This window comes from Thermobia domestica, chromosome 11 (genome assembly GCF_964235325.1).
Source record: "Thermobia domestica chromosome 11, izTheDome1.hap1.1, whole genome shotgun sequence".
NCBI classification, from domain to species: Eukaryota; Metazoa; Arthropoda; class Insecta; order Zygentoma; family Lepismatidae; genus Thermobia; species Thermobia domestica.
Window position 1 is genome coordinate 21,832,653 of NC_137464.1, and position 18,675 is coordinate 21,851,327.

General features: G+C 36.0%; 1 protein-coding gene across 1 annotated transcript in view; it reads left to right on the plus strand.

The window, feature by feature from the left end:
* The window catches only part of LOC145663976 (uncharacterized), a 37,236-nt gene that overhangs the window by 10,610 nt on the left and 7,951 nt on the right, over positions 1–18,675 (plus strand). The window contains exons 2-5 of the mRNA XM_081730233.1: positions 1,362–1,463; positions 4,482–4,672; positions 9,500–9,632; positions 12,261–12,384. Of these exons, the coding sequence (XP_081586359.1) occupies positions 1,362–1,463; positions 4,482–4,672; positions 9,500–9,632; positions 12,261–12,384 (550 nt within the window). The remainder of the gene's footprint in view (positions 1–1,361; positions 1,464–4,481; positions 4,673–9,499; positions 9,633–12,260; positions 12,385–18,675) is intronic.

Here is an 18,675-nt window from a genome sequence, read left to right on the forward strand (position 1 = left end):
TTGTCCGCTATAGAGAGGTGTCCGCCTTAGAGAGGTTTCAATATTTTCTTACGTAAATTAATAAACAAGGTAATATGCAAATAGAAAAAAAAATTCATGAATCATGTATTTATGAATATTACCAAAATGTTAGTGTACCTGCATTATTTTGCTCCATCCAATTCGAGGCACAACATGGGAATAAGATGTTATACTTCTCTGCACTTTACACTTATCGCTACTTACTACGTTTTCGGTGTGTTGCTTTGATTTGTTAATTAATTGTAGTCCAAGACAATATGGGTACCCGTGGTCAAATATACCAAACTTGTCTTCTGTTTGGTTAGAGATTCCAGCGGGACAGTAGAATGTGTCATTCCAAACAGTGGGCAACTGTCAATCACTTTTGTTTCTGAAGCAAGTTGGGCGGGAGTAGAATGCAAGCAAAGGATATAAGGGTGTTCTGAAACAGAGACCCTTCCTCTGGGTTGCTGAATAGACAGTTGAGGAGGCAAAATGTTGTTACACCCACATGTTCTTCCTTGGTGACATACGTATGAATTACTAAAGGTGTATTTTTACTGCACTTTCCAACTTGTTTCTAGAGAAAGTGTCCGTAATACGGAGGTAAGTAATATCTATAAAACACAAGAAAGACTGTCCGTGTTCGTACTAGAGTGTGTTCGCTTTAGAGAGGTTTGCCAATATGTTTTTTCCTATTATAGTGTTTGGGGATTACAAAATATGTCCGCTTTATAGAGGTGTCCGTTAGTAGAGGTTTCACTGTATATATATATATATATATATATATATATATATATATATATATAATTGAACGTGTATTTTCCTTCTTCCTTTGTATAATTAGTACTTGGGAAGAATATTAATCACTTTTTGATGTATGTGTCTACTCATAAACAGAAGTATTTTGCGAAAGTTTCTTACCTCTTGCTTTTAGTTATTAAGCTGGTCTCTCGATAATGGTTTTTGTCTTTGTTGTCAAATTAAGGTTTCGAGCTGAGAAGAGTGAAGTCTTCTTGTTACTTACGAAAAGTGTTAGTGTATTTTAATCCATTGTAAACTTTATTTTTTAACAAAATTGTACAGAATACAAAATGTTGGTCCAAACTAACTCTCAAGTTAGAAAGAACTAGAAAATGGGTTTGTATAAAAACCATACTTCTTAGCGTCCATTGCTAACTTGAACTTACTATTGAAAAATTCTTTCTTCAAAGTGCATTTTGTTAAGAATGCGTTTTGGCTCGAAATCTTCATTTTTGATTCAAAAATCAAATTTTGTGTGGCTGGGATGTAAATTTTGCGTTTATTGCGTTGCATTTAAGAATTCTCTGTATTTTATTAGTAACTTGCTTTCTTTCTAGGATGTGTTATTTCCGTATGTCCGATCTAATCTCGCAGACTACGTAGAAAAGCACTGGGAAGAAGCTGAGTTCAAGGAAGTTTTTACTCTTTTAAAGGAGCAAGTGAGTACTACCATTTTTTTTTTTTTTTTTTTTTTTCTCACTGCAGTTGTTTGTTATTATGTATGTCTGGTTACAATAAAGATGGTTATGAGGTTTAAAACGGAGGGGTCCTAATGTGAATGTGGAGATTGAAAGTTATTTAAATGACAGTTACGAGGACAAGAAACTGATGAAGGCTCTTTCATTGAAAGTTTATTGAAAAATCGGTGGTATAAGGTTGCATCAATTTCATTGCAGTATTATTTCAGCGGCGTCCCTTTCGGCACTGAAATTGGGTCAGTGTATGGTAAGAAGCCTAACAATCATAATACATTTTTGTAAGAGGGATCCAACCCGGAGCATGTGATCAAAGTTGCACGCATTAGCCACTAAACCAACTGAGAGAGTTAGAAAGTTAATTTTACGTTAAACGAATTACGAACATTTTTGTATTGATACAATAGTTACAGATAACGTCTAGTTAAATATTGCTCATAGAGATCATGCTGCAAAGTAGATTAACACTTTAAGCTCCATCCACATGTTTTATGCAAACTTCGTCCATTATTGGGAGCCATGTGCATATATGTTACGTACACGTTGGTATTCTTCAGTAGGCCAGTGCTCGCTTCCTGTACCAGAATGAAATATTTTATTTTGGAGCTTGGCGTTTAGTGTTATTGAATGAACCACTTCGACATAGTTTTAAGAAATCGTATATTCCAAATATATTGCACCGGTAAAGCAGATTCTGTACTACTACTACTAAAAGTAATACAAAGCTACAAATCTCGTACCTCAAACATGCGCTAAATTCCAATTTAGTTACAATGCTTAGTGTTCAAATTAGTGTATTACATATATAACACTTGATTGTTAGGACACACTTCAATGTACAGGTACCTCTATTGAAATAAAGCTGGAACTGGAACTCTTTACCAGTTACATTGTCCACTGCCAGTGACGACACGATGCGGCGCAACTATAAAGCTTTTTCTTCCACTAAGATCTATGTCGATGTTCTTTCTTTATCGATTTGTATACATGAGAGTGATTACTAGAACAATAGGAAGCAAAATGCTATGTTACACATGCAGGATATTCTTGAAAGATTGTTGAATAGCCGTATATTTGAAAAATGCAGAATGTAAGAAGCTGGGATAATAATAATAAAGACATAATTTCTAAAAAGTATGTTTTTGCTGTTGGAACTATAGTATTCGCGCCGAGTCGTGAAGCTTGACCTAGATCTACCAATTTCACCACCCAATAGAACGCGAGGGTGCGTTCCATTCGTCAACCCCCACCCATCAAATTTTGTCAGTGTCGTCTCTCGCGCTACACGGAAAACATCTCCCGAGTGTACAGTTGTCGGATTGGCGCCAAGTTCCGTTTTGTGAATTGTCTTTTGTTGCGTTATATTTTCGTTGTTTCTATTCGTGGTATTGTTACCGTTTTAGAATAATAGTTACAGTTGGTTATTGTTGCGCAGTGTTATTATTGGTAATTTTCAAATGCTTTTTTTAATACTCATTTATTATCTTTTCAAAGTTTGGCAACATTGTTGGTTAATTTCAGCTGTTTGACGTTTCCCCAAGTGTGCGCTCGGGAAGCGACTCCACGAATTGTACCGAAGTTTTCCGATATGTCGGAGCTCAAGCAAAATATTAATGTGATTGGTTTAGAGCCCAAGCTTCACGACTGGGCGCGAGTACTATAGTTGGTCTTGAAATTATGAACAATCAGTACTTGACAGGTCGTTTATTAACGGGTTGCTATTCCGTGTTTGGTACCAGAAATCCAGGTTAGATTCTTGGTGGGATTTCTTTGCTGATCTTATTTTGCTATATTGAAGCCGATACGTTTCCATAGGAAGAACTTGCATACGATGACATACGTTAAACTGGGTTTCATAGAGCAGCAAAGCTGTATACCAGGGTTTCTATCGGTCACGAAAGTCATGAAATAAGAAAACCGCCATGAAAGTCAATAAATTTAGCTTTCGGGTCACGATTTTTTTTTTTCTGTACAAATATTGTTCAGAAAAATTTTGTTCTATAAAACATCACAATAGACCACCAAAAATGTATATGGTCGGGTTTAGACACTAGCAAAATGCAAGGAAAGCACGGTTCTATCGCATGCATGACAATTCGGCCTAATTCGCACCCAAATTTCCTCTTGAATGTTATGAAATTTTATGATTTGGTAAAGAAAAGGTCATGAACTTTCATTTTAGAATTTTACTAGATACTCTCTACACACATATTAGTCTCTTAGCTGTTGCATAGCAAAGTGAATGTGTTATAGTGGGTAAAATACTGCCGGGAAGAAAGTTCTTTTGGGAAGTGTACATTATTTTTCATTTATTCATGCAAACTTTATTTTCTGCATAGTACAGCAGTTTCGGAACAATGGCTTTGTCCTGGACGGAACACTATTAGTGTTACACGTTATGCTTAGCAACCTCCTCCACAACCCACATTATTAGCGAAATCTCATCTGTACTAAAACTCTCAAAAGGTAAGTTTGGGATAAAGCACTCGCCTGGAGTGAAACTAAGCATGTCATTTTAAAGACCAATTCATGCTGATTACAACAAGCTAATAAAATTCCTGTACGGTTGAGAACTTCTCGAGAGATTCAACGTTAAATGCACGCTTGCAAAGTTATCGTTTATCGTAATTTCCTGTATTCTGTAGAGCAGTGATCGCCAAACCGCCTATCGCGTGCTACTAGTAGCTCGCGGTTACATTTTCGGTAGATCGCGTAAAGCACCGGTTACACCTAAGCCAATAAACAAATGCAAGTGGTTTTTTTTTTTTTTTTTTTTTTTTTTTTTTTTTTTTAAATATGGTAGTTCGTTTGGTTGGTAGCTCACAGTCGGATTTAAAAACAGTACGTTAGCTCAGAAGTTTCATAAGTTTGGCGACCACTCCTGTAGAGCATAGTCTTTCTGTCAAGATCGTAAAATTTGTTACTGGCGTATCAATGTAAGAAAAATAATATTCCTTGTTTAATCGCTGCGTATTTTCATAGGCGAATCAAGACGCTGAGGATGAACTAGAAGGAATTGTACTAATACCTGATCATTCCGAGGAAGGCGCAAAAGAAGCTCTTATAAAAAATGTAAATTGGCAGATGGATGCTGATAGGAAAACCACTGCTTTAAAGCGTCTTCAGGGACACATTTGGCGTGATGGGTACAAGAAAGGAGAGCTGAAAGGACAGTAAGTAATTTCTTATTTTGTATGTTTCTGTTTATGCAGGACTATTATATCAGATTGCAATGGACATGCTATATTTCGCAGATGTACGCAAATATGTTTCGTTATTTCGTACAATGATTTTAGGCATTCTCCAGAATAACGCTGTGGTAAATTTCCACGAAACTGAGAAAATCTACTAAAAGTAAGCTCCCATTGCTTCGATCAAAGTTTGTAAGCATACTGTGGCCGTACTTTGGGCAGTAGAGAACACTGGTACAACATGACTCCACGGTAACTCAGAAGAGCTCAAAAAATGAACCATACAACGTTATTTTGGGGAATGTTTCGGTTTTTCTAATTTTAATCATTGAGCATTGTTGATAATTTTATTAAGGTTTTCCGTTTGCGATCACGATACATGTTTATTGGCATTTTGTCATACTTTGTGAGAATGTTTTTCACTCTAGGATTTTAGTTGGTGTTGGCACACAAAGCAGGACGTTTCGGCGCAAAGCCGTATCTAAGTAGGTTAATCTACTTAAATGAGTTATAATTTATTTCATAACTAGAACCCGGATGTTTACGCTAGCAAAAACTGTCATAAAAAAATAACTGCAGAACTTAGAAAGGTAAAATTTGACCACAGCTTTCTTAAAAAGGCCATCTTCAGAAACTCTTAAATTTTTTGTGTCCAATGGTAAAGTCACTGAAAATCTCACTTGCATTAAAGGCTTGGTTTAGTTCTAGTAATGTTTTGTATAATGCAGAAAGAAAACAATAAGAGTCTACTTATTTCGTTACTTTTATAATATCGTTAACGTAAAGGAAATAAACATTTTGGACATTCATAACCTCATTGCTATTCATAACATTGTATTGCTGCTTATTACTGTGTATTTACAAGATATATAATTGGAAAGGAAACAGCTAAACAAGAAGTAAACCTTGAAATCTAATATAGTTATTGAATAATTTATTTTGTCTCACGTTCAATTTTCCATGACGGAATTATGGGACAAATCCCGTAAGTATTCTACAATGTCAGCAGTTTCAAAATTCTGTACGGCAAATTCTTTCTTCTGCTTGAATATATTTTTTAGGCGGCGGCTCTTCTCGAAGCATTGCCTCGTACACTGTCCCGCTTTGTGTGTGTGTGGGGGGGGGGGGGATCTGTCTCTCTCTCCCTCCTCCAAAGTGCATCAATAAAGCACCAAATACACAGATGGTCCATTTGAAGCTCCGACTGCAGTCCATGATGAGCTGCTTCGGCGTGGTTATTCGTTCTTGACTGGTTACTGGTTATTGAGAACTGTCCTACAGATTACACATCCTTATTGGAAATAATGTTGTTGTTCTTGTGTCGTTCGTATTCATTCGTCCTGCAGTAAATTAAAAAAGAAAATAATAGGGAACGATACTCTTTCTTTCCAAAATATACATTTTTGTATTGTTCAATTAGTCGCTGAGAGACAGTGTTTGTCCAAGTACGCCCAGCCCGAAAAAACCCGCCGTGTTTTTTCGGGTTGCGCACACCTGAAAAAACTCGCCTAGGTTTTTGAGCTTTTTGTTAGTATATTATTGGTACAACTAAGGTGATCACATTGAAAGTGATTTTTATCAGATTTTGAACTTTCCTTGGGCGAATTAGATTCTTTCAAGTTAAAGTATACAGCAGCATTCAACGTTAGACCTATATAAAGTTTTGAATCCAGTGAATAAATAAAAAGTTACCTTAGCATTTATAAATCAATGAAATAACCGATTTTATATCACACTAAATACCTTTTAATTGAGAATTCATTGATACGCAGAGTGCAAAAATGTATAACTGGACCGAGATTCGATCCCAGTTTTCCGGCTTACCGTGCCGATGCGTTAACCACTATGCTATCCACTCCACTCTCTCAACAGCGTATATTCTATCAGTCTTGAAGTTACTCATCCACTCAGATCATAAAACTTGTGCTTGGACAACCTAGAACTGCTCAGGGAGCTAACTAGGTAGCAAATGCCATGGGCATAAGCTGGAAACCTGGGCTCAAATCCCAATCTAGTTACAGCGGTGTTAAAATTATAGTGCAGAAAATATACCTTCCTTTTCAAGATCTTTATTCGTGCTCGAAAATAGTGTTTTGTGACAGACGTTTGTAAGTCAATTGTTGAAACAAAATAAAAAAAATGCATTTACTTCATTCTGAACTTTCTTCCCACTTTATGAAGTCATATTAGGTAAATGTAGGAAGTGTTTCTAAATCTTCCCGTTTTACGAACGGCATGGGTTTCCTTGAAGGTGAATCTGAAAACTGAATTATTCTGATTTCTGTGATACAGACACGATGATTATATTTCATTTAAGTGTATGGATATATTAACTACAGGAAGTAATCCTCCGCTACATTTCGTTCTCTGGCCTTTTTGAAAACTTCATGTGGAAGTTTTTTTATTTACAGAGCAAAGAAAAGTGGCTAACCTTGTGCCTTAATATTTCCTTCCTCTCTTAGAACGTAATCAGCACAATTTCTCTTTTATTGTATTTGGTCTCTTTAAGGAACAACTAGTGCAAAGTATTTAGTGACTTAATTGCAATTTTTGATTGCCCGTAATAAGTTGTTCCTGTTTCCAGTCAATTCACTGTTTTTATAAACACCCTATTCACATTAATAATTTATATGGAATTCCACAATGTACTTAATTTATGTTCTGTAGTTGTTCTTAAATTTATTTTTGACTGTTCTGAATATTAATTCCACATGCAGATTCAACACTTCGCAAATTTCGTGAATTTGCAGTGTTTGAACACTTTTGCTTGTATAGCTTGTCAATGAAATTCCGTTTGAAAACTAATTCTACATTTTTGTTGGCATCAGGTGTGAATTTGTGAAATAATCTCCAATTGACTAACTCCAAGTGTGGGCAATGTGTCCAGATTCAATTTTTGAAATAATGTAAATATCCTCTGCAAACATTTGTTGAGGTTTCTCAATCTTGTTAACGGTGAAGTTTTGTAAACTGGAACTGATCTGTATCAAAATATAATATAAAGAATATAATACAAGGTGACCATAAAAGTTCTTGCCGTTCTAGAGCAGTGAAAAACAGCAATAAGAGCGAACGGTACGTACTTTTAGGTTTCGAAGTAATCTCCTTCAGAATCCAACGTTCGTGCAGCTGCACAATACCCGGTGATGAAACTGGACGGTTATGGATGCAAAGAAGTCCATAAGTGCGTTCCATAGATCTCACATATTTGCGAAGGATCGCTCACGTAGGTGGTTGTCGAGGAAATATATTATGTGGTAATCTATTGGTGTAATGTCCGTAGAATATAATGCATAGTACAGTCTCCCAGCCAAATTGCTCAAAGGTCTCGTTGGTTCTTTTTGGCACATGTGGTTTGGCATTGTTGTTCATAAACAGCACACTCATGCAATTCACCAATACCAGATTCTGCTGTAATGCGCGGTGCACTCTTTACAGCTGCTGAGTAGAAGTCAGCACTGCTGGCCTGGCCAGGTGAAAGGAGCTCGTAATGAACTAATTGCCGACAATTCTACCATACAAAACATAACTTTTCGTGGCTGCATAGTAGTCTTGAGGTTTGAAGAACAGGGTCACGTGGCGACAACTAATGTCTAGTACACTTGAGAATGTCATAGAGGACACCAGTGAGCAAGCCAAGATGGGGTGTGTTCAGTTCGACGAGTGAGCAAGGAAAAACAGGTTGGCACTCGTTGATCCTTGTTGGATGCCGACAATGTGTGGGGGACCCACTTGCTTAACTTGTATGACTTCCCTATTCCATGCTGGTGCAGTCTGTTTTAGCGGAAACATGGAACCTTTCTGCACATTAGATCCTGTCGTCCTCGATGGCTGCTTTCAGGGTCTCCTCATCCAACATACATGGTCGTCCACTGCGAGGTTTATCCGAAAACTCATCTCTCGAACAGAATTTCTGGAACCAATGCCTGGTATATGCGGCGACTCGATGCGACAGCTAACAGGTCTTTTTTATTACAACACACACGCGAACAAACTGCTTCGATACTTCCATTTCTCTTCGACACTGGACGAGCTATGACTGCTGTATGTGCGCAACGTGCTTGTATTACTGAAGGTCGATAATCATACTAACTCCCGATCGCTTGGCAGGTACGTAAATCATTGTTTCTTCTCTGAGTGCATGATTAATGAGACAAGAACTCTTTTGGTTACCTTGTATAAATCAGTTTTGTTTCACTTGATTATATAAAAAAATATTAAACTAATGAACACGGAGGCTTAAGGTGAGCCACTTTTCTTATGAAAATATGCCCAATAGCTTGTATAAGATAAAACTGAACTGCTTTTATGTACGTGTTTTTTCACAGCTTCTTCGTATGTAGAAAAACAAAACTTCCATTTTAGAGCACAAAGTGTGAATAGTAAATCTGTAAGTTACTGGTTTTCAAGACTTACATGTATTGAGAACAAGATAGCTGTACTATTTTCGATATCTTGCATCGTTACAATTTATAGATTGAGCTCTAAAGTGAAAGTTTTGCTTTCGTATGTCGAAGAAGCAGTCAGAAGGATGTGAATAGAAGCAGCTCAGTGCCAGATGAAGTTCAAAATGTAGTAGAGGATTACAGATTAACAAGACATTACAGGTAATTTGCTATTTTATTAAGTAGTACATAAAATACATTAATATGCAAGCTTTAACCCTTTCGAGACTAGCGTGACATAGACAGTCAAACCGCTAGCATGTCCTTAAAGGATTAATATGGTTAAAGGCTAGTTCTCTCGTCATTTGTTTTCTATAATAGAATATTTTAGTCTTAATCCTTACTAATTCTTTTTTGGTTCTAGTGTTTACCCAGATGTTGTTCCTGCCTTAAAAAATTGGATGGATATAGGCAAATCCATTTACGTGTATTCTTCCGGCAGTGTTGAGGCACAGAAGTTATTGTTTGGTCATTCAGAACAAGGAGATTTGCTCCAAGTAAGTTTGTTTGATTATTGTCTCCCCATTTGTAGAAAAGGAATATATGCAGATTTGCACTGAATCGTGCAGTTTCGTTCCACTCATTTCATGTTAAGCTTTTATTTGTAAAGAAAAGAATTAACCTAATTTTCGGCCTTTTTAAATTTAAAATATTACACTTTTACTAATCTGACACACAACAGATCATGGTAGTGAGGGATTATCGAAATCACCGTATTAGAAGGTTATGAAAGGAAACACGTTTAAACAATACTGTTTATGCTGTTGCAACTATACATTTCTTACAAAATTGCAAATGTAGCAAGAAAGTAACTAGTTTCAAATATGAACATGAGAGAGTAAAAAATAAGTCCAGTTATGGTACGTGGTTTGAAAAATTACCACGATACTCGGAGTTAAAAAACCTTAAGCTTTAAATGACACTTTTGTTCTTGAAGTTTCTTTAATGTGAGACTATCAAAAGCCATTTAATGCAGATAGTGAAGGCATCCATTGTACTCCCGTGGTTCACTGTTTTAACAGCTTCATCTTCCTGTTCTTTGTTTTGCAAGATTTGTAAGTGGTAATCTGTCATAAACTCTTCCTTAATCATAGATTAGCCAAATCCTAACATGGTCTAATGTTACATAGTTTGGTTTAAGTTTTTTCGGCAATCTATTCTTGACTCAATTCCGAGTCTGTGGTTATTTGGTTGCCCATATTTAAGGTTTTATCCTGCCCTGAGGTTTCACCTTTGAATTTTTACAAGCTTCTAGCAATGGAAGATGAGGCTATAAGTTTTCCCATGAGGCACGAGTGTTTAGGTTGGTAATACTGAACCACACTCTCGTCTGAAGATAAAACTTTGTATAGTAGTTTGCTTAGCAGTGCATTTTGATTGTCATTTTGGTCCATAGGCTGTAAAAGTGAAGTAAGTTTTAGGGGCAAGAAAAGCACACCCACAATGCCAGTTCCAGATTTTAAATCATAGCCATCAGGATGCCGTTGGAAATTGTCCGAAATTAAGAGCTTTTTGCGACAGTTGGTCTTTTAGATTTTTTTTTTTTTTTTTTTCACTTAATATACAAATAAAAACAGTAAATCACACTCCGCTTTGGTTTTTGAATACGACAAGATGATTTATTTTTAATTCTAGGATTTTTCCTGTGCCAATCAGTAACAAGTCCAGTTTATGCGTACCACTCGCGTTCGAGCAGTGTTCTGTCCTTAGCCAGTTTTCATCCAGGAGCACTAGCTTCAGCACGGTGAACAAATATTTATTTTGGTAAAAGTCGCCAAACAAATCAGTTTCGTCCACATTATATGACAGTTTTCACTCGTAAAAGATAAACGACCAAAATTTCAAAACATTTCTTGAATCTGGGACTTCTCATGTTTCTCTGGATCTCTAGTTAAGTTTCCTTCTCCATAGGAGTTTTTTTTAACATTGTAATTAGTTTATTCTTTTGAGGCACACTATTCTTTACCGATACGCTGTTTTTTTCGTAGTTTCTCTTCTCATATGCTCGCGTTTGAAAATGGATGTTGCCAATGAACTCGTATAAACTACACTATCTACGCAGTGAAGCGTATTTCAAGTTAATAAATGTTATAAATCCCTTCCTTCCATTACAGACTTCATTGTGAGGAATAATTGCAAGTGTATTTTGATTAAAAGGTAGCGAGCTCCGAGTCCGAAACCTTACATAATATTGGAAGCCGATGTGATGACCACTCATGGGCTAGTTGAACGACTTAGCTTTTTGGAGGTTGTACTCTAGGGAGTTTATGTACTCCTATGCAAACTACTACTACTATACAAAATTGAACTTTTCCGGATTGGTATTTTGTGGTATAATATTCAGAATTCTTATTTTCTAGTTAATTTTTCTGTGCTCCATCATGATTTTGTAGTGTGTTTAAGCATTAATTAGTAAACGTTGTTAGTGTGTTTTACTAAACGTATCTTTTTGTACGACAGTTTTATCGCTCTTGGTTGGCTTTGTATTCGTACAAATCTGCGCAAGTAAAGAAACCAAGAATTTAGTTTTTATGAAATGTTTGTAAGAGAATTTATATTATGTTGAAGATATTAAAAAAACAAGACAGTATCGAACTTGGGAGTTTATGGTGGTCCAGTGCTTAAAAAGTTTGTGTAAAACTAAGTGATTTGTGAACAAGTTTGTTCGTTCTTGCGTGATAAAATAACTTGTTACATAATAAAATATACATTTGATCAAATCGCGCAGTGACAAATTACCACTCACTTTTTCATAATACTTTCTAAGTACTAGACCGGTGTGGAATCCAAGTTCTAATAATTATTTTGTATTACACTTGAAACTTGTGACGTCAAGTGAGCTTTGTGTTTTTTCGCTGTTCTCCCGTTTCCTCCCAATTTCTTCATTTCGGCCATTTCATTCATCATCATCATCACGATTTCCTTTAGCTTAACTGGCATATAACTGTTGGACGTCAAACTTCATTTCATTTTTGAAAATTGTGAAGCAAAGAAAGAAACTGATAGAAACTGCATTTTAATACTACGTTAGTTTCACTCAAGGATGTACTGCATTGGTGTAAATTTGCTTCCATAATGTTGGTAATAGTGTACAAAATATGAACTAACACTTTTTCTTCTTTCAGTATTTTTCAGGTCACTTCGATACAACTGTTGGCTTGAAATGGGAAGCCCAAAGCTATAAAAAGATCGCCGAGAAGATAAAACAAAAGACTGAAGAGTTTCTTTTCCTTACAGACGTTCCTAAAGGTAATGTTTTTCTAAGTATTGGTTTATGTCTTTAAGAGTATGTTCTTGTATATTTGTTACTAGCTTACGTGGTTCCAGGTTTCATATCAGTTGTGCATATAATTTTCTATATTGAAATAGTCATGAGGTAACTGGGGATTCATTTGAATTAAAAGTTAATGGGCTTGTCTTAAAAAAAAATATCAATGGAAGCAAATTACTGACCGTGTTATCCAACAAAAGTAGTCTGTGCTGTAATCAGTTGCTCGTGAGTCGTAACTCGAGGGAGAATAGTTGCAGTCTGTTGAATAGTATAGTTTCGACAATAAGCATAAAGAGATTGATGTACGCAAGTAAATATTCCAAACTATCGAAAATTTTGAGTCCTATTTGTATATAGAAACTATATATAATCTTACCTGGGACACATACAAAATCCTATTAGGATGCACCTGATAACGACTGAGACCAGTCTGTCTTGAGAATCGTGAAGCCTGCCCGGTAGAAACTCCAGGATGTCCGATGCAGTTATCAGCAATTTGAGAGCAGTAAATTGCGTTGCATCTGAGTGCATGGATATCGCCGCTGGAATTTTACCACTCATATTTCAGATCATTTTGATACATCAATTCCTCTTTGGATGCGAATTCAATGTTACATAGTGGAAAAATGCATGACTAAACCGGAATTCGAATCCTGGTGGACCGTTCTGCCGCTCATATGCGTTAACCATTGTGCTGTCCTCTACGGAACTCATCTAACAGTTGTTAATATATCATACAGTTCAATCGTTAGATGTTCTGTAATGTACAAATTGGATTCACCAAGCACAACAGGAGTTGTGGTAGCATATAGTCATTGACTGATAGGATGTATGGTTGTTGAGGGAGTAGACTGGGTGGTATAATGGTTAACACATCGACACGGTAACTCGGAGATTCAGGTTCGAATTTCGATTTTTTTTTTTCCCACTTCGTGCATCATGGTCCCGGATACTTAATACAGTGGACTCTTTTTAATTCGAAGTCCAAGGAGACAGTAAAAAACTTCGAATTATCCAAAATTCGAACTATCCAACAACATTCATTTTCACATATATAACAACAAACAAACAAAAGTACTGTGCATCAAAAACATAGACTTTACCTTTAAAGCAGCTTATTATTTGCGTGATCGAATACCGCCAACTAACAAACGACGAGTACGTGTACAATGGAAAATATATTTACGTACAACACTATAACATACATTGAATAGCCCAAACAATTAAACACCAGTAACAATTCGAATATTCTGTTCTCACTGTTAAGAAGTCGTAAACCTCATTTGCTTAAATGTGATTGTTTTTGTACGGTCAATAAATCTTGAATTTCATGTATTGCGTGGAATACGATATTAATAACATTTAGTTGACTTTATCAATAATTCATCTTGAATTTTGAACCAATGAATCAAGAGATTGGCACACGTTCTCTATTTTACTTCTTCCCCAACTCACCATCTTCATCATTACACAGATTTTCTATTTATCTTTTGTATTACTCTTCCCTATGGCTGCATCTGGATAACTGAAAACACGTTAAAACTATTTCTCTTTACATCTGTCCAACATTAAAAAATTTCAACTGTATTTACTTCGAATTATCCAAAACAGGTTCAAAAGTTCAATTTATCCACGATTTTGTACTATTTTCAATACAGTTTTCAAGAGGAATGGGCTTCTGTTCGAATTAACGAGACTCCACTGTATTTAAATCTCGGTCGTAGTGTTGCCGGATGCTTTCCAAATCGTTCTAACAGCCTGCATGTGTGTCAATGAATAAAGCTTAGTTTTTCAAAAGATGTAAGTGTAGATGTTCATAAACATCTATGTTGGAGCGCTTATTTCATGGTGCGTAGACTTCCTCATACTCCGGCAAGAAGAATGTTTGAATGTATCCCGGTACTATATACTTGCCGCCGCACTTCCCGAAGTAGATAAATTACATTCTTTTATTGAGTATATTGAGTACTAGTTTCCATTTCCACCTTTGCGAGTAAACGAACTACTTTCATTTATTATTTTATTTTTTTAAAATGTATAATTACATCATATTTATACCGAAGAGTCGGGGTTCTCAAAATGAAAAATGAAATTTTTGAGTTTCACGTCTTACGATTATGCCGGTTAGGCTACGGTGATAATGAGAAGTGAATGAAAAAGTGGGAGGAAACGGGAGGACCCAGGAAACCCACGCACACGGTTTGTCCACCAAGTTCACTTGGCGGGAGCAGGGTTTGAACCCGGGACCCCATACACCAGAAGTGATCGATCTTCCACTGAGCCACCGCGGCCCTGTCGGGGTTTTCAGTTTCTCTTCTCTGGTATAACTGCTAGATCCACTAATTCGGATCATTATTGTTTTTAAAGGCTTATCGTACTATATACTCACGTAAATATTGCTTTTATGAACAAAATTAAAACTATTGTGTTATCTTGAAAGTTTCCACCATTTAACCCATAAAACTAGAAATAAAATGTATCACTTAACATTTTTAGTCAAAATAAGAACTATTAAGTTGAACACGCTGTGTCCAACGTCAAATAAGATCAGTTATGTTTTTGGCGTAAAAGTCTGCAGTTTTGAAATCCTGGGAAGTAATTTTCATAGCACCCTCACATTTAAAAGCAATTTTCACCAGATGATTTTTTTTTTTTTTAATTCGAAAGAAAATTGTTAGAGGAAAAGCTCTAGTCATTCTTGTATCATGCGTTATAGCGTCAATAAAAATATCTTACCAAAGCAAACCCTTATTATTACTAATCTGTGTTAGTTTCAGAAATACAATATTGCCTGCATCAGACACTAGATAATGTGACTGATGAGAGCAATGATACTACCGAAATTTGTGTTCGATTTTGTTAATTTTGAGGAAGTAGTTATACGTAGTTCCGGAGCTAGAAAAATCAATACCGTGTTCTAGCGTTGCCCTGTAAAGTGATTTGATCTTTCCGATTGACGAGAGCTAGCCGTAATATTTTTGGTATGCTACAAACCGTTACTATAATAATGCTGTGTTTATGGAAAGGGAGCTAACATGTTTCTTAACGGGTCAGCGTCTAGTTTTTTGCCTAAACAGAATTTAATAAAATCTCAACGTAACGCGTTAATTCTAGATAAATTTTCCTTTATCTTCGGTCATACGTTTCAACTCATGAATTACTGTTTTCCATTGCGAAGAGCATCTTCAAAACTCATGTTGCTAGTTTCAAACTTCGCTTTTTTGTCATGCTTTGCGCTGCCTCAGTTCCACATCTGCTCAATTTAAACTCATAAAGTACTAATTGGTGAAATTTGATAAGTCTAGTTCAGTTTCGAATATCTGAAACATCCCATGAACATTACTTAGAAATAGTGATGTATAGACATCAGTAGAGGTGCGACTACCTTTCAAATGTTGTTCGAGTTCGAGGTCATTTCAGACTACTGTCTTGATTACTGCGTCATTCGAATAAAGTTTTTTTTAATTAACAAAATAAACATTAATAAAGGTAACCACATTTGTTTTGAATTAAATTACATATGCACTTCCATCGCAGTTCCCAAGTCCTTGTAGATTTTGTAGCAGTAAGTATACTTCACTGTTTGCTTTGGCATAATTAATAATACAAATGTGGTTATTAAAGTTAATTGTGTATATTTTATTATTCTAAAGAAGTGGAGTACATCTTGATAGATAAGGCTAGTAAAATTCAACCACGTCGACATGGGATTTTTAACTATCATGTGTTACAAGTTTAATTTTTCATGAGGAGCAAATGATTTGTAATATTATCATCTTAAAACATTTTGTAGACAGACTACGTCTATAGAGATGATGCTGTAATGCTGTAAGTCGTTAAGGGTCCTATTCTAAGTTTCACTTCGGTGCGAGCTTTCCCGGTGGGGATACTCGGTCGAAAAAGTATAAAAGCTTTTTCAGGCCAGCCGTCCTGAATGCGGTTTTCCTGGGTTTTCCTCATTCCTACCAGGCAAATGCCGGGGTTGTGCCTAAGTTAAAGGTCTCAGGCCGCTTCCTTTCTTCCTTCCCCAGTCCTTTCTTTCTTTGCTTTCCCCGAATAATGTGCTCGCTGAGGGACGTTATTCCTCGTACGTGACGGGCTAAATGGTCATAAATGCCGAAAGCCCAGAAATCTAAATTTCATCTTGTAGATACCTAAATGAATACGAAATAAAGGTAATTTAGTATTTTTAAAAATGATAGCTTGGATCTACCTTGTTTATTGATTCTTATTTTCCTGAGCAGATAAATCACGTGTTTTGAAATCTTTATCAGTAGGTAAATTTATTGACGTGTATCGAATCACTTTACGAAAACCTCTTACTCTTCAGGCGCAAAGGTTTCTCAATTTTACAAGTCTTGCATCTAAATAGCAAGATTCTCCATAGTAAATCGATCTTCATGCGAGAGTCTTTCTGTTGAGAAAGATAGCAGAATCTTGCTGTGTGAGTGCAAGGGGTGTAATATTGAGAAACTTTTGCACCTACGGAGCAAAATGTTTTCATAAACTGATTCGATATGCGTGTGAGTAAATTTATCTAAGAAAGATTTCAAATGCCCGCTGAGGAAAATAAGAACCAATAAACAAAGTACATCTAAACCACCACTTTTTAAAATAGTATTCAAAATGCATCAGTTTTTTTTTTTTTTTTTAATAAATTGTAATTTAACATATCCTGCTAGGAGCATTCAATATGTATTTAATATGAGGGATCAATTTGTCGAAACACCAATGGATAGCTTTTTTGTTATTGTTATTATTGATGTGCGTAGTTTCTTTGTCCTAATAACAAACCGCACAGCATGTTTATCATCATGAATGTCCAGTTTCAGATTGGAAATAATACAGGGTCCGCGGTGGCTCAGTGGTAGAGCGTTCACCTCTGGTACATGGGGTCCCGGGTTCAAACCCTGCTCCCGCCAAGTGAACTTTGTGGACAAACACCGTGTGCGTGGGTTTCCTCGGGATTCTCCTGTTTCCTCCCACTTTCTTCATTCTACTATTTAATGCATTTCTCATAATCTCCTTTAGCCTGGCCCTCGTATCCGTGGGACGTAAAACTCAAAAATTTCATTTCATTTTGGAATACAGTTAGATTGCAATTAAATCGTTACAATATATTGCTGTAGAAATTTACATGAATATTAATGCCCAAATTTAAATATAATTGTCGTCTAGTTTTTAAGTTGAAATTGTGACAATTTTAAGTCTTCAAATTGTCTGCATGCTAGTGACTCCTATAGTCTTGATTGTACCACTGTATTAGGAAATAATTCTGCACACAGACTGACAGGTTTTTATACTACAAATGGGAACTGCATGTATGAACCGTCTGCTTGGTAATTGCGGAATGAAATTAATTCTATAGAGCTCTCACTGCTACTCTAATGGCTGGCTTGTTCGTCGTAAATGCACGGGGTCTCTGATTTGATTCACAGTGGGAGGGCTTTGGCATTTGCACGCCTTACAGTGGTTCTGATTCCACCTTAAAAGTGTAGGCCGACGTCTCATGTAACCTCCGTATTAAACTCCAATCGTTCCTATAATTCTATACTTCATATTCTCCTACAAAAGTTTCAAATGTACGTTTAGTAAAACAGATGTCAAGGAAGTGACCACGCTTTCTTTCTCTTTTAGTTTGAATGCTCATAAATTAAGAAATTTACTTGCTATCTTCTGAAGATTGGATTTTAGGCTGATCCATTTTCCATTAATAATTTTGCCCGAGTACGTGTTAGTAATAGCTTCTAGCTTCTGTTACGAATAATCAGTAATAACTGTTGCCCATTTGATAGTGGCTCCACTACTAGTTTCTCGTTAACTAAAATTCACTCGATCGTCAATTTAACGAATAATATGTTAAAATTTTATTATATTACAGAAACTTCAGTCTGTTTAACGGTAATTCCTAATACTACACAGTAAAGCTAATAGATGTCGCTTGATGCCAATAGATGCCGCTAGCATGCAGGCAATTTGCAATTTAGAGCTATTGTGACGATTTACTTGCAACGTAAACGGTTTTATTTCAATGTAATTGTTGGAAAGTAGATGATAATAATAATAATACCGAACATAAGCATGTTTCGCTGTATATAATTAGGACAAACAAAAGAATTAGAGATATTTAATTAAACATAATTTTAATCTATAGATACTTATCAATTTAATGAAAACTCCTAGAGTTGGAAATACGTCTCATATTTAGATTGGCAAGTCGATCGGCGATCACAGCGCTGGATTATTGGTAGAGGACTAAGCAGACGGTG